Genomic DNA, 16389 nt, shown 5'->3' with positions numbered 1-16389 from the left:
ATAGGGAAATGTTGAACAGATTAGGACATTTTTTCCCCTAGATTGTAAGAAAATTAAGGAGAATTTAATAGAGATACAGTATTGTGCAAAAGTCTTAGGCATATATATGTATATATATAGCGAGAGAGAGAGAGAGAGAGAGAGAGAGAGAGAGAGAGAGAGAGAGAGCTAGGGTGCCTCAGACTTTTGCACAGTACTGTAGTAACTATGTATTGCACTGCACTACTGCTGCAAAAACAAACACATTTCATGATATATGTGAGTGATGATAAACCTGACTCTGATAAGAGTCTCTATTACGGATTGAGAGTGGCAAGGTGGCATGGAGAGGGAAATCATGGTTGGGAAAAGGGGAAGGATGAGGGGAGGGAGCGGGAAGCACCAGAGAGACATTCTGTAATGATCAATAAACTGTAATGGAATCAGATGGCTTTGCCTGGTGTCTCAGGGCTGGGTATGTCTGCACCTATGCCACCCACTGCCCCTGGCACTTCTTCTCACATCCCTCCCACAGCACTCCACACTCACCATTCCCAACATCCTTTGCTCCCCCCAGATTTACAAACTCGCTCTCTGCTCCACATTGATCACTATAATACCGTGCAAAATTATAAAAGGTATAGTCAAAATCAAAGTACATTTATTATCAAAGAATGCATAAACCTTAAAATATGTTTGCTTACAGACAGCCACAAAGCAAGAAGACCAAAAGAACTCAATTGAAGAAAAAAAATAAAAAGACTGACACGCAGTGCACAGGAGAATGGAAAAAAACCACAAACCATGCAAACAATTAAAGCAGACGATGACATTCTGAACCAAAATGAGTCCTCAGATCTGAAACCCAGAGCAGCCTGGAGTAGGCCTGAAGCCTTGCAAATCAGTTCATCATATCAGCGGGCATGGAACACAGCAGCCAGGGCCACCTTCATAGCCTCAGTTCCACTGAGGGAAGAGTGACCATCGCGGAGAGCGAGCAAAATTGGCTCTTGCCTCAGATCCTGAGACCCTGCATAGTAAATGCAAGCAAATTTTTTCCACTGATGTTGGCTGAGACTAGAACTAGAGGTCAAAGATTAAGAGTAAAAGGTGAATTACTTAAGGGGAAAATGAGGAGTAACATCTTCATTTAGAGGGTGTGCAAGTGTGGAATGAGCTGCCAATGTAAGTGGTGGATGCAAGTTTGATGTCAACACTTAAGGATGGGGGGGGGGGGGGGAATCTCATTGACACCTTTCAAATGTTGAAAGGCCTAGACAGAGTAGCTGTGAAAAGGATGTTTCCAATAGTGGGAGAGTCCAGGACAAAAGGGCACAGCCTCAGGATAGAGGGGAGTCCATTTAAAACAGAGATGCGGACAAATTTCTTCAGCCAGAGAGTGGTGAATTTGTGGAATTTGTTACCACAGGTAGTTGTGGAAGCCAGCACGGCATCAAAGGCTATGGGGAGAATGCCGGGGAATAGGACTGAGGAAGGGAAAAAGGGATCAGCCGTGAATGAATGGTGGAGCAGACTCAATGGGACAAATGGTCTAATTTTTCTCCTATGTCTTATGGTCCAATGAATCTGCAAGGCAACACTACATGAGGTATTTCTGCATTGCTCCAAACAGTCAACATAGAGGATGGACAGAGGGGTATACAGCAGTGCATTACAGTATTCAAGGACTCAGCTACATTCACGGACTCAGTTTTGTCAGATTAATTTTTGCGCGATATGGTAGTGTGGAGGTTAACGTAATGCTGCTACAGTGCCAGCAACCAGGGTGCAATGTCAGTGCTGTTTGTAGGGAGTTTGTGCTTTTTCTTTACTTTCACATTCCAAGGATGCAGGGTTAGTAAGCTGATTGGTCACATGGGTGTAATTGGGCAGCTCAGACTCATTGGGCTGGAAGGGCCTGTTACCATGTTGTAACAATAGAAAGAGAAAATATTTTGTTCTCCCCTCTCATTCTCATTGCAACCACTTGTTCAAAGTTAAAGTTCAAAGTAAATTTATTATCAAAATACACGTTATCTTACAGAACCCTGAGATTCATTTTCTTGTGGCCTTTCACAGTAAGTACAAGAAACACAGCAGATTAACAGAATTGAGTTTTCTACAGAGAAGACATTTTCTTCCGAACAATTGGGGAGATCATGTGCACAGTACCAATATCATAACATCAACACGGCTGATTTCCCTTTGCAGCAATATGCCGAAAGTAAATAATTGATACAGAGCAAGTTGTAAATTAAAGCACTCAAACTGACCTAATTTCTAAACAGATAAGCAGTTTCTTCCTTCCAACTTAGATCTTTAATGTCTGCTGTTTTTCAGCAAACCATGGAAATGACATAAGATGTAATTTTCATTTTCACACCATTGGTTTCAGTTGGATGAAAATTAGAAAGGTTAAATGACATTGAGCCCCCACTACATTACCACTTAGTGGTGAGACTGGAAATGACTCCCATACAATATTACATTCATAGGTATTACATTCAACACAAATCTTATTACAGTATGAAATAAATAGCATCTAATTACATACTGGTCATTATTTTATGAAATTGGTACTTGATAAATAATACTTCAGTAACACAGCGTATATGTTTTATTCTGCATGAGGTGCAAGTGTAGTCTAAACAGTGCACATTTCAGCATCTGGGGCTATAAATTGCAATGCTTTAAAGAATAACTTCAATCTGAAAGAAAAGCTGGATCTATTGCATGAATAAAGAGCGTGACCATATCTGTTTCAAAGTAATTTGATTGACTGAAATAAAATGAGTAATTTAAAGCTAGCCTGAAGTTTAAAACTAAAACAACTAAAGCAACCAAAGAAGCATGTGTTCATCATTTTAACTATATAACACAATTCAAATTATGCCGCATAAAATTAAGAGGTACGCTGGCCAGTGGTGTAATGGAATTAGCACTGGACTTCAAGCCGGATGATCCCGGGTTCGAATCTGGCCGGCTCCTTGCATGCTTTCCGTTCGTGCCAGGTTGAGCATTGAGATAGCAACTTGGTCACATAGAAAACAAATGATAAGGAAACGGCAAAAAATGCCGCCCACTGCACCACAAGGTGTGGAAAGGAACAACAACAATTAGGAGGTATAGACTGCAGAAGTGTTTCATTCCACACTGTGCACTGTTTCCCAGTTTTCCTAATCCTTCATGTTCACAAAGACAGTGAAGAGCAAAGTGTATAAAAATAGCAGAAGTGTATAAAGTACTTCCGCCATCCGGTTTAGCATTAAAGTCTGAAACTCTCAAGTGTTGCTCCTTAACTAATTCCACCTACATCAGTGCCTTGAAGATATTCTGTCAACAAGTCTGAAAGGTAACAGTCGACTTATCGGATTTCCTCCCTGCTTTCTATCCCCGTGAGGATACAGTCACCGCAACTGAGCACAAACTCAGAGGTCGAATGAAACTGAAGAGGTCATAATGGTAGCTCATAGAATCTCATAAAGAAACAACTGATCTAGCCAACCAGAAGCAAGATCAATAAGTACACAGAACTGGAGAGAATGCACTGGAAGAATGGCTGGCAATTATAATGTCTAGCTGGAGATGTGTGTACAGTGTACAGTCAAGTGTGCTGTGACCCAAGGATACTGAAATTGATGGGAAGAAACAGGAGGTCACCTATTAACAGGATGCCTAATGTAACGTCTTAGTTGTGACTGGGGAAGGATCACAAGGTTTGAAACTCAATGAGTCCTGATACACAGTAACCAATCATTATATCTGAACCATGAGCTAGAAAACGCTTTGGGATTACCAGGCAGTTAGAGAATGTGTTTTCCTGGCTAAAGATGCTGCTGGTCTGCTCTCAGAGATGTCCAACATAGCTTGGCTTAGCAGGCATTTTTAGAACGGAAATGTAAAGGTGAAGGCTAAACCCTTGGCATCACAAAATACAACACAAATATAGGGATTTGAACATTATTTTGCAATACAATTTAATGGCAAGATCAAAGTCCATTTTTATGGAAAAATAGCTAATATCAAGAAGTAGTTAAATTATTTTCTGTTTTCTAAAATTCTAAATTTCTGATGATAAAATTCTTGATGACCATTTCTATCACAATTATAGACAAAGCACACTGCAAAGTTTGGAAGCAAACAATGGTTGATTCACACCAGAATATTTGATCACTAATTAAAACAACTCTCCCAGTGTTACTTATTTTGTATAGAAACCCAAAATTTATTTGGAAGTATGTGAATAGATCAAGGTGGCAAATAATATTTTTTACAATCAGAACTTAGGAAGCAGGAACTTTTCATGGGATTTCTCACTTCATATCACACACATGGAAATAATATTGAGCAGTTTTCATTAGACCTTTATGTATGATTGTCAGTTTTATTTTTAATAAAACACAATTAATTTATAAAGTAGCCCCTTTGGAGTAACTGTTTCATATTCATACACAACAAAAAAACTGGAACTACTTGCACCACATACTTATACTTCACACAGTCTGACTTCAATGACTATCAAACGTGCTTCAAAAAAGTAGATCACAATCTTCTTATGATTTGCATGGAATGTGATTTTCATTCCTGATCTCTGTGTATCTGACACACCAAAGGGGACATGCGCATCTGCATGCATCTGTTACTGCATTATGCTTCCATAGTTTTTCTTCCCGACATTCATGACCCTTGTCATCTATAGTAAAATCACTCATGCAAAATCACACATCCTACCCACAATAACTCATGATTCGTCCAAAACTACTACCCAAGCTATTGTACTAATCTATTATTCAACACCAGTCTATCCACTAACCCTTCCTTCCCACTGCATACAACAGGCAAGATAAAGCCCAACCACCAACCTCATCCTCAACTACAAATCCCACCCCCAGCAATCCTCATAAGCTCTTCTGAATTTGTACCAAGTAAAATTGATAAGAACTGCAGTTGGCTCCATCCTGAAGATAAAATGATGATAAAAGCAAAAAAAAAATTATGCAGACCGGTGAACATGGAGTACTGCATTCAGTTCTGGTAGTCTCATTGTAGGAAGGATGTAGGAGGGTGCAGAGGAAATTTACCAGGATGCTGCCTGGATCAGAGAGCATGTCTTCTATGAGTAGATTGAGTGAGCTAAGGTTATTTTATTTGAAGCAACAGAGGATAAGAGGTGACTTGAAAGAGGTGAACAAGAGGTGTACTTGATAGAGGCACAGATTGAGTGGAAATTTTCCTGAGGCAGAAGTAGCTAATATGAGGGACCATAATTTTGAGGTGATTGGAGGAAAATATGGGGCAGATGTCAGAAAGTTTTTTTTACACACATAGAGTGATATGCAAGTGTGTGGAATGTGCTGCCAGGGATAGTGGTAGAGTCTGCTTTAATATTCTTTTCAACCCCATTCTCCTGCCTTCTCTTAGAACCTTTGACACCCTTTCTAATCAAGAACCATCACCCTCTGCTTTAAATATACCCAATAACTTGGCCTCCATAGATTCACCACCCTCTGGCAAAAGAATATTTTACTAATTATGGAACTCTTAAAGTACTTCAAAACATAAAGTTGATCATTAAATTGCAGAGAGATAAAAGTAGCATGGATGCTGGTAGCTACTAACCTGTGTGACTCCGAGGATACGACAATGACCCTTGAAGGGACTGAACGGCGTAGAACATCTTGAAGAAGATGCACGAGGTAGAAATGACCCAAGTGATTGACTTGAAAAGTGGTTTCAAGGCCATCCTCCGTCAATTGCCACGGGCAACCAAACACGGCAGCATTACAGATCAACACATGAAGGGGTCTACAGAAAGAGCAGAAAAGAAATATCTCAGATCTTCAGAAGAGGGCATGAAAGCATTTTTATTCTCTGAAATAACTTGGTCTTGAAAGATCGTGGATGGGAGCAGAGAAGATGTAAATATGGAAACACAGCAAGCACATAGGATTGGGAGCAGCGCTTGGGTGGCAGATACATCCTTGCATATACTGGGGGCTAAACAGCCTATTTCACAATGCCAGAAATGTTTTGAAATTCACAGCATTCATTCTCAATAAAGTTCACAAGATATAAACATTTTCATAAGTAAATGCTTCTTAAAAAAACACCATAAACATTGCTTCATTTTTGATAACCAAACATGTAAACTGTACATAATTTTATTTCAACCCATACATCTCAGCAGACCATAATTGAGGTTATCAATCAAAATGTCACTGTAGTGCATGTGGAGAACAGTAAGAAATAAAAGCATAACTAACATTTTGTTAAACTGTGTATAGATCAATGCATTTTAGATGACTTCCATTTCTTGCAAAACTGCAGTAGTGACAAAAGCTAAGCTTTATTCCAAACAATCCTCTCACATTCAAGTGTTAAGTATAATGAACTGCATCCTCTTGAAAGTTTAATGAGAACTCAGCATTCTGACTTCTTTAATTTCTTATGCCATAAGCTAATACACATAAACGTAATAATTGGCTATAATCTAAGATGCAAGTATTCCTACAATCTGAAACACTGGAGCACTTAAACTTATGGCATTTTAAAGAGATATGAAATGTTGTAGCTATCAGAGGTGTTGAATTTCTCCTGCAGAGGACATTGGCATTCATCCCAGGTATACAGAGCAATGGCTCTGTGGCATTTCTTGGGCTCTGTAGTTCAATTAAAGTTCAAATACAGCAGCGAATGCATCCGGTGAGAACAACAACTAGAAGGTACAATCCTGCAGCAGTTTGCATGTTTGCTTGAAATGCTTGAAATTGAGAGCAAACAGCTCTGATAGATGAAGAGAGAGATGGAGAGAGAGAAAGTTGGAAGTACCAGCAACACACAACACAGTTCTCGTCATTATGAATATACTGTTATTCATTACTCAAGGAACAAATTTATTCCAGAATTTCTCTTTTGAAATCCCCAAATGTGGCATAAATTTACCTGTCCTCGTCACTTTTATCAACCTCAGACTAAACTAAACCAAGCAAAACATTGCAAAGTATTTTATCTGAATTTATTCACTTATAAAGATAAAATTATTGCTTTAATGTAATGCGCGACAAAGTAGCCACAAGAAATATCAAAATGTGAATCTCTGAAAAATCCTAACAACCCAAGGGTCCTTTAAAAATTTATGAACATTTCATAAGAACAGTACTATATTTTCCATAATGGTAATTTTACAACTGGAACAAAATGAAGCATTTAATTTGCAGACATAAATGGAAGACTTCAATTTCAGATTTTTATTGTTATTAATATTATGCTGAACAAGTCATATTCTACAAAGTCTGTCCTATTGTCAGTCCAAGTGTAGCTAAGGAAAATAAACAGATTTTCATGTCTTCTGCAGTGATTTAAAGGATTAGAATCAGTATCAGGTTTAACATCACAGGCATATGTTGTGAAATTTGTTGCTTTGCGACAACACTACAATGTAGTACAGAATTTAAAAATCTATAAATTACAATAAGAAATATATATATGTGTGTGTATATATATATATATATATATATATATATACATATATATATATATATATATATATAAATAAAATTAAATAAGTAGTGCAAAAAATAGTAAAGTAGTGTACATGGGTTCTTAGTCCATTCACATATCTGGCGCCGAGGAAAAAGCTGTTCCTAAAGTGTTGAGTGTGTACCTTCAGTCTCCTGTGCCACCTCCTTGATGGAAGCATTGAGAACAGGACATGTCCTGGTGATGGAGGTCCTTAATGATCAATACTAGTGTGGTAAACCATGTATATAGGTTGTAACTGGGTTATCTGTCTGGACACGCCCCTCTGCTGACTGTGTCACTGCTCCTCCCACAGTCCAGGACAGACATACAGCATGGACATGGATCCATTTTACTGTTAATAAAAGCCTTTCAGTATTTACTCTACTTCCAGTCTTTCGGAGTAACTGATCGTGGATCAACCACCTTTTTGAGTCATTGCCTTCTCAAGATCTCCTCGACCCTAGGGAGGTTAGTGCCCATGATGGAGCTGGCTAAGTGGGCAACTTTCCGCAGCTTTTTCCACTCATGGTATGGTATGATTTCCCCCCCCACCCCCCACACCCCTATACCAGGCAGTGACACAACCATTTGGAATGCTCTCTATGGTATATCTTTAGAAATTTACAAGGGTCTTTGGCAACGTACCGAATCTCCTCAAAGTCATTGTGAAATAAAGCTGCTGTCATGCTTTCTTTGTAATAAACAAAAGTAAAGTTCCCTTTATTTCAAACAGTTTTTTAAGTGATCAACTTAATGACTTCCCAAATTCATAATCTAATGCAGAATTATAAAAGGCTAAAACATTACATGGTTCCATACTGATGTGTGCCTGTTTTTCCTAGATTCGAGCCAGACCCACTCTATGCCAGATTTGTTGTTCAATGCATGCGGATGCATGGAGCTTATCCCGGGATTCTCAGCAGGACTTGATGGAAATTCCTTCAGATACATGTACTTCAGTCATTACTCCTTCATCCACTGCCCCCCTCAACCCATCTTGCAAGATTTGATTTAACTGCCACAGAGCCTATTTTATACCAACAGCAATTTTAGGGGCCAGTTGTCAAAACCCATGGATGAAAAGAGGAAATTTTTACATTCAATCCTTCAAGGAAGATGTATTCCTTAAAATCTATGAGCACAAAGTGTAAGATCCATCCAGGATTTGTTTTTCTGCCAGAGGGGAAACTAGGCAATGTTTTTAAACAACTCTGATATTGCTTTTACAGTTAATTTCTAAAATATTAAATATTATTTCTAAATTCATTATTAAGGCAAGTCAAAGGATAATCAGGATTCAGAATAATTGAACATTTGAAGAGGTTTCTGAGAAGGTAAAAGGAATATTCCCTTAAAACGTATAACGAAGAGCCTAGGCACCTCATTTTTTCAACATATAAATTATTTACATGGAGAATTGGAATGTAAATCATGGTTTCCGATCAACTGTTAGGAAACACAATAGAGTATGTAGATCACAATAGGAAGGCACAAAGAGACACAAATAGTCAGTGAACATAACTATGGAGCTCAATGTTGGAACATTTGGGGTCATACTTAGGACTGAGGTAGCAATTGATTCAAGCCATCAATAAATAGTGCAAAGATAATCAAAAGGCCAAATGATTTGAGCTCAAAGGGATCAGAATTTAAAAGTGAGGAAGTGTTACTTGAGTGGTGCCCAGCCCTTGAGTTTTAGGTATCAGGTCTTCAGAAATGACAAAACGCCTTAGAAGAGGGCAAATGAAAATTCATCAGAGGGAAGCCAGTGTATAAAGAGTTAAATTATGTCAGGTCATATAAACTTGTATTCCCTCAAGATTAAATAGCTGATCTAACTGGAGAGCTTAAAATCAGACCCTGATTCACTTATCACATATATAATATGTCGAAATGTACAGTGAAATGTATTGTTTGTTTTGGTAATTGATTTCAAAAGGGAGAATGTTAAGAGAGAGATGGATACAGAGAAACCACTTCTTTTTGTGGGAGGATCTCGAAGGAAGAAAAGTCAGTGCAAACACAAGAAATATTTCTTTGCACAGTAAGGCTAGTGGAAGTCTGGAAGTTCCTCCCTCAAAGGATTACAGATGCTGGGGGAATTGTAATTGTTAAGACTGAAGATTAATAGATTTTGCTTGAGAAGGTACGTCAAGGGATATGAAACAAAGATGGGTAAATGGAGTTGAGGTACAAATCAACCATGATCTAATTGAATGGTACAGGCGGCTCAAGGGGCCGATAAGCCTAATACTTAAAAATTGTCAAGATGAAAGTTACGCTTTGAAAGAAAAATATTTCTAAAAAATTTCCAAATAACTTCAAACTTCAATTTTATTCAAAGATAAACAAACCAATGTCTTTTGTGTTGGGTTTGTTTCCAAAAGTATCTATATATATATATATATATATATAAATTGTTGAGGCTGATCAATGGGAGAAATGTCTTGGAGGAGTTATTGAGCCCATGATTCAGAACACGATGAATTAATATCCGCAGAGACAGTCATTAAACTAAAGTGCTTGAGGGATTGGGTGATTTCAACTCTGCGTTAATTCATCTCCCTCAAACTGTCAGGCTCTGTTACTCCTCCCTGACAGTTCTTTCAACTTAGTCACTGGCAGTCAATGTTTTTGAACAAAAATGCTCCAAGATGTTGACAAAGCAAATCTAAAATCAAGATTTGAAAGCTAAATCAAATCTATTTTGTAACTTGCATCTATCCTTCAATAAAACTTACAATAAAAACTACTTTCTTATATTTTGCTGAATACACCAAAAAAAGTGTTAAGAATTTCATGTATGCCGATGCACAGGATTCACCCTGTCTTAAAAAAGATGTCAATTTTGCATATTACTCATTAAATACTACAGAGAGTGAAACAATTTAACACTGATGTTATAATATTCATTATCCTGAGTCAGACCTTCAATAACTTCCAAATGGGGAACATATTTTGTATAATACCAGTTCTTCCATTAAGTGGCTGGTTTAATGACGAAATAAAAAGATTTTAACTCTGAGCATAAGCAGTCATTGATTCTACATGGCTTCAGAAGGGAATACTTGAAGATTAGTCAACAGAGGAGGATCCCAGTATCACAAGCAGCATAAAATGTCACAGGATCTGTTGCCGGTAAGAAAACGTGAAGAGGGTGTTTCCATTAGTAAGAGAGACCACAATCTGAGGGTGCAGCTTCAGAATAAAGGGACATTTCTTTCAAACTGAGACAAGGAGCAATTTCTTGAGGCAGGAGTGATGAATCTGTGGAACTTGCAGCCTCTAAGGGAAGGTCCAAGTTATTGGGTGTATTTAAAGCAGAGATTTGTAAGTTCTTGATCAGGGGTTAAGGTTATGATGGAAGAAATTGAAGGGAAGAGACAAATTCTGGAAACTGCTTTATTTTGAATGAACTGATATTTCTACCATGAAAACAGTACATCATTTCTATCACACGCCTGAATGTTAAGAATCAATGTAAAATAAATCACCACATGTAACATTCTTTAAATAATAACTCTGCTTTCATAAATTTACCCATCTTCATGAAACATTTGCCATGTTCTCAATAGTGACATGAATCACTATAGAGCTCAGCCTGGAATAAGCTCTGTCAATATTGCCTCACAGCTGCAGATGTGCGTCAACAGATAATGTTTGACTACCCTGACCCTGTGTTTGCTCAGAAAATGCTGAAGCTGGGAACTGATACTTGCAAACTCAAATCTAAATGGGCCTTTTTCAGGCTCCAATATTTAGTGGATGAACTAGATACTTTGTATTTAATGTATACAAATCAATAAAGGGCATCATTATTGATTAGCTAGATTTGTTTTATGTAAAACCAACTCTATCAAATAATGTGTGCTTTTTTCAATATCCATGAAATAACACAAGAACGAGTTGAACTGGAGGTCAAATAACTGAAAATCAAACATGATTACATACAATGAAATGTAAAATGAATGAATATAAATGTCAAGAAAGGTTAGATTATACTTATTTGAGTGAGTTCCTTATCCTAAGATTGAAGATTCTCGGCCTCATACAGTTTAATTATCTTACTTATCCTAATATGCCTCTGCTTTTCAGCATTCAGCCTCATGCCTTTGATTATGTATATACATACATGCACACACATGCATGTATATATGTAAATAAACGTGTGTGTGTGTGTGTGTATTCAAAGATTCAAAGTATATTTATTATCAAAGAATACATAAATTACACAACCTTGAGATTTGTTTCTTTCAGGCAGTTAACAAAGCAAGAAACCCAAAAGAACCCAGTTAAAAAAACTAAAGGGCAACCCCCCATTTGCATAGAGAAACAACAGAAGTGAGTAACAACAGCATTCCGAACCAAACTGAGTCCTTAAGCCAAACAGCCCAGAGTAGGCCCAAAGCCTCAGTATTCATCATACTTTTGGGGCAACTTGTTGCAAAGTTCGCAGATATGAAGCACAACAGCCAGGGGCAGTCTCACACCCTTAGCATCACAGAAAGAGGAACCCTTAGTCTATCTGGGTCAATGTTTAAATTGTCCAAACAACGGATCGTACCTCGCATTAGGACTTGAGCTCGGCCACAGTGAATTGCCCGGGCCTTGAGCAGTGATTCACTTTGGACCTAGATTTCACAACTGAAGAAGCCATTCCCAATCTCTCCAATCAACTCGCCACATAGAGTGATCCACCCTCACACCCACTCACACCCAGGTTAGCTGGATGGGCATCAGAGGTTTTCTCCCTCATCTTCTCCTCTCCAAATCGTTCACTCCAACCAGCATGGCTCCAACTCCAGAGGCATCGATTTTGCAGCGCATCAACAGGGCACATCACTCGATTTTGTTTTGCCTTCACTAGTGTCTTCATTGGTTGCGGTGATAGTTTACCATAACATATTGCAAAGAAAGTGTTATTAGTAATCTTCTTAATTGAATTCCTTTGTTCTCAAACTGCACACCTTGCACTCTTTTGGTAGTGCCATCTTAAACACACATGTAAATACATGCATATCTCACTGTATTGATTCTCAAAATTTAGGCATGTAATAGAAATGATGTACTATTTTCATTACTAGAATTACCAGTGCATTTGAAGGAAGCATTTTCTAGAATTTGCCTCTTTTCTTCAATTTCTTCCATACGCATACAGTATAGCTCAATTGGGTCAATGTACAGACATAATATTCAATATGGATCATTCAGTAGTTATATAATAAAACTACTAATTTAGGCCTGAGTTTTCAGCAAGGCATTAGAAGATACAGCCATTTACTCTACACACAGAAATCATCATTCAATGCCCTTGCATGCCACTGCTAAAAATAGTCTAAGTTTAATTAGGGATCATCTTAATTTCAAGAGTAAGAAAGACCAAGGAAGAGTCAAGTAGATTGTCTGCCTTACTACTTTATCCTGTTAGCTTCTACAAATATCATTTGGCCATGAATTTGTTTTAGAAATAGATTTTGTTGCTTAATTTTAAGCAAAGAATTAAGATCATAAGAATAAGACATAGGAACAGAAGCAGGCCATTTGGCCCATCAAGTCTGCTCCACCATTCATGGGCTGATCCAATTCTTCCAGTCATCCCCACTCCCCTGTTTTCACCCCATACCCTTTGATGCCCTGGCTAATGAAGAACCTATCTATCTCTGCCTTAAATACACCCAATGACTTTGCCTCCACCGTCGTTCATGGCAACAAATTCCACAGATTTACCACCTTCTGACTAAAGTCTTTGAAAGCCGTTGTGAACAGTTAAACTTGCCTTCTTTACACCCGGCAGCACTGCAGCATAGCTGTTAGCACAACACTTCACAGTGCCAGCAATCACCGACCGGGGTTTAATATTCATTGCTGTCTATAAGGAGTTTGTACATTCTGCTTGTGACGGCATGGGTTTCATTCAGGCGCTCCAATTTCTCTCTATATTCCAAAAGTATATAGTCAGGGTTAGTAAGTTGTGGGTATGATATGTTTGCACCAGAAGCAAGATGGCATTTGGGGCTGTTCCCAGCAAAATCCTCAAGTGTATGGGTCATTGATGAAAACAACGCATCTCACTGTATGTTTCAGTGTACATATGACAAATAAAGCTAATCTTTAATCTTTATTTTCAGTTTCTAACTGAAGAAATTGAAGCAGCTACCTGGCTACTCAAATCTGAACTAAGTATATTGATGATTGATCTTGTGCTTCAGACCCAATTTCCTGCACAATCTCCACACACTACTCCAATTTCAGTCCTAAATAACTCATTTTGTATACAACACTGGGCACTAAAATGGTTACAGTGGAACAAAAAGTCAATGGATAGAACCGCAACTGGCAATTTTGAAATAAGTAGGGGCCTTTTTTTTAAGGACTCCAATGTGTAGGCATTCTGCAGAAAGATTGCTCAATTTTTTCTTTTGATATGGGAGATGTGTATTGTTGGCTGAGGCCAGTATTTACCCCCTTCCCCCTCATTTTTAAATGCCCTCAGGAAGCTGGTGGCAAACTGCCATTTTGCAGGACACTGGAAATGCAATGCACACTGGTAGATTTTTTAGTCCTTGGGGACTAGAAGTTATTATTCATAGAATTGTAGATGACTACAACACAGAAACAGATCCTTCAGCCCATTTAGTCCATGTCAAGTTGTTATTCTGCCCAGTCCTATCTATCTGTACCTGGACCTAGCCCTCCATACCCCTCTCATTCATGTGCTTACCAAAACTTCTCTTAAATGTTCTGGTCTCACTCAACCTCAGTGGAAAAAGCTTGATTATATTTACCTTTTCTATACCCTGCATAATTTTGTATACCTCGATCAAATTTCTTTCTCCTACACTTCTCTGATGTTCAGACGTACTCATCACATATACTTATGATTAACAATACTTATTAAATGTCCCACTGGCATTTGAAGAAAATTAACAGTCTCTGAGGTATGCAATTTCTTCCCATTCAACACTTCCGATTTTCTATGGGTGCTTTTCCAGAACTTGTTACTACATGCAGGGTGGAATAAGATCTCTCTCCAGGAAGTCAACTACCAAAATTCCACTACTTGGCTTCAAATACTCAGTCTCTGCTTGAAACTTCACTATTAAAAAAATTACAGCTTTCAAATTACCATTGTCACAGTAGTACATAAACTATTAATGTATCATTCATCACCATGATTTAAACAGGCAAAAAATCCAGGTCAGGCATAATCTGACACTCTTCTGTACCAATAAACTGTGGCACTTCAATGCCTGGAGCTGCACAACAAACTAACACATGGAGATTTCATTTAATGCATTTTGAAAAAGGATCTAGTGCTTTCCCAGCATATATGATGCATAAACTCTTTTCAGGCTTCCAACCAAGTACAAGTATCCATTTTAACTAAAATACCTGAGAAGTTTATACATAATTTCAGTTTGAAGGTTCACCAACTCAGTTTTGCACCACTAAATAGCAGACTCTGCTAAGATAATGGACACACTGAAGGAGTCTTCATTTTGATCTACTGCATTTCAAACTTTGTATTAAGAAGATATACAAGTTTACCCATCGACTACCCCACCCCTGCCCCTCAATTCTACCACTCAACACACAAGAGGCAATTTACAATAGCAAATGTATTGAACAATCCACACGTTTGCAAGTGAGGGGGAATCAGAGTACGCAAGGAAATGACACTGTCCAAGAGAGAAGGCACAGACTGCACAAAGCTGGGACCAGAGGTCAGGATCAAACCTGGATCACTGAAGCTAAGAGGCAACATCTCTACTAGCTGTGCCATGCTGTTGCCTCTTTTACCCTCTCATCTCCCCCACGCCTTTTCTTTATCAGGATTTTGCATGTTGATCTTGAGTCATATCAAGCTCACACACTTCCCCAGTACAAGATATGTATTCAACCTAAATGGTCAGAATTATTAGAAGGAGTTGACTTAATTACAACACAATGAGCAGAAATTCTCTCCTGTCTCACATTTTTCATTGTCTAATATTTCTCGGAGTCTCGATAAACATTCAAGTATCCAATTCACCTCAACCAGAAGGGGATATCCTTAAAATTTTAAATATTTATTTGATAATACAATCAGTATTATGGAAAGAATACACAAGAATGGGCAATGATAAAGTGCAACCAGTACAGCATGACTTTTGGCAGCAGTAATTTCTCCATATGGTATCCCACTCACTGAAGACATATTTAATCCAATTACACTGATGTAGAAATATAGTCTAAGCACACACTGAATTTCTTTACAAAGAAAATAGCATATTTTAAATTTGACAGCTGTCTATTTTTTAAATAATAATAATTCAGGAGAACAGAAAAATTCAGTAAACAGCTTTTTCACCAAGGGCATAATCTGTCAGAATCTGAAAAATCAGATTTGACACAGTTCCCATGCTTCACTCCTTGTGAGGGAGAACAGCATGTCGGGCTTAGAAAAATAAAGGAGGCATGTCCAGATAAAACAGGACTACTGCCAAGCAAGGCAATATCGCAATCCAAGTAAGAAGGGAAAAAAAGTCAACTGGAAACAGCTAGGAACTGTTCCAAATTTTGCTCCTTAGAACAACTTTAACAAAAATTATAAGAGAGCACAAATTTAAAATATAAAAGTGATGCATCATAAATTGTGGAATGGGAGTAATAGCACTCAATGGAGATACAGTTCAGTGATGGGAATTCACGTGCATCATTTTGAGAATGGCTCACAGCCCAGACCTCCCAACTACATTGGAACCTAGCACAGGATATTGAAGTGCCAATTATTTACAAAGGCAATCACGTCTTCTAGTTATTGTTTATATGGTTGTAATAAGGCTGTAATTATGGCTGCAATTATTAATTATTATTGGCTCAAGACAAAAATTAAGTAGAACCATAGCT

General features: G+C 38.0%; 1 protein-coding gene across 1 annotated transcript in view; it reads right to left on the bottom strand.

Moving 5' to 3' along the window:
- The window catches only part of wwox (WW domain containing oxidoreductase), a 1114422-nt gene that overhangs the window by 754384 nt on the left and 343649 nt on the right, over window positions 1-16389 (bottom strand). The window contains exon 7 of the mRNA XM_073070392.1: window positions 5599-5784. Coding sequence (XP_072926493.1) covers window positions 5599-5784 — 186 coding nt within the window. The remainder of the gene's footprint in view (window positions 1-5598; window positions 5785-16389) is intronic.

This window comes from Hemitrygon akajei, chromosome 17, assembly GCF_048418815.1.
Source record: "Hemitrygon akajei chromosome 17, sHemAka1.3, whole genome shotgun sequence".
NCBI lineage: Eukaryota > Metazoa > Chordata > Chondrichthyes > Myliobatiformes > Dasyatidae > Hemitrygon > Hemitrygon akajei.
This window is presented reverse-complemented; position numbering and strand designations above follow the sequence as displayed.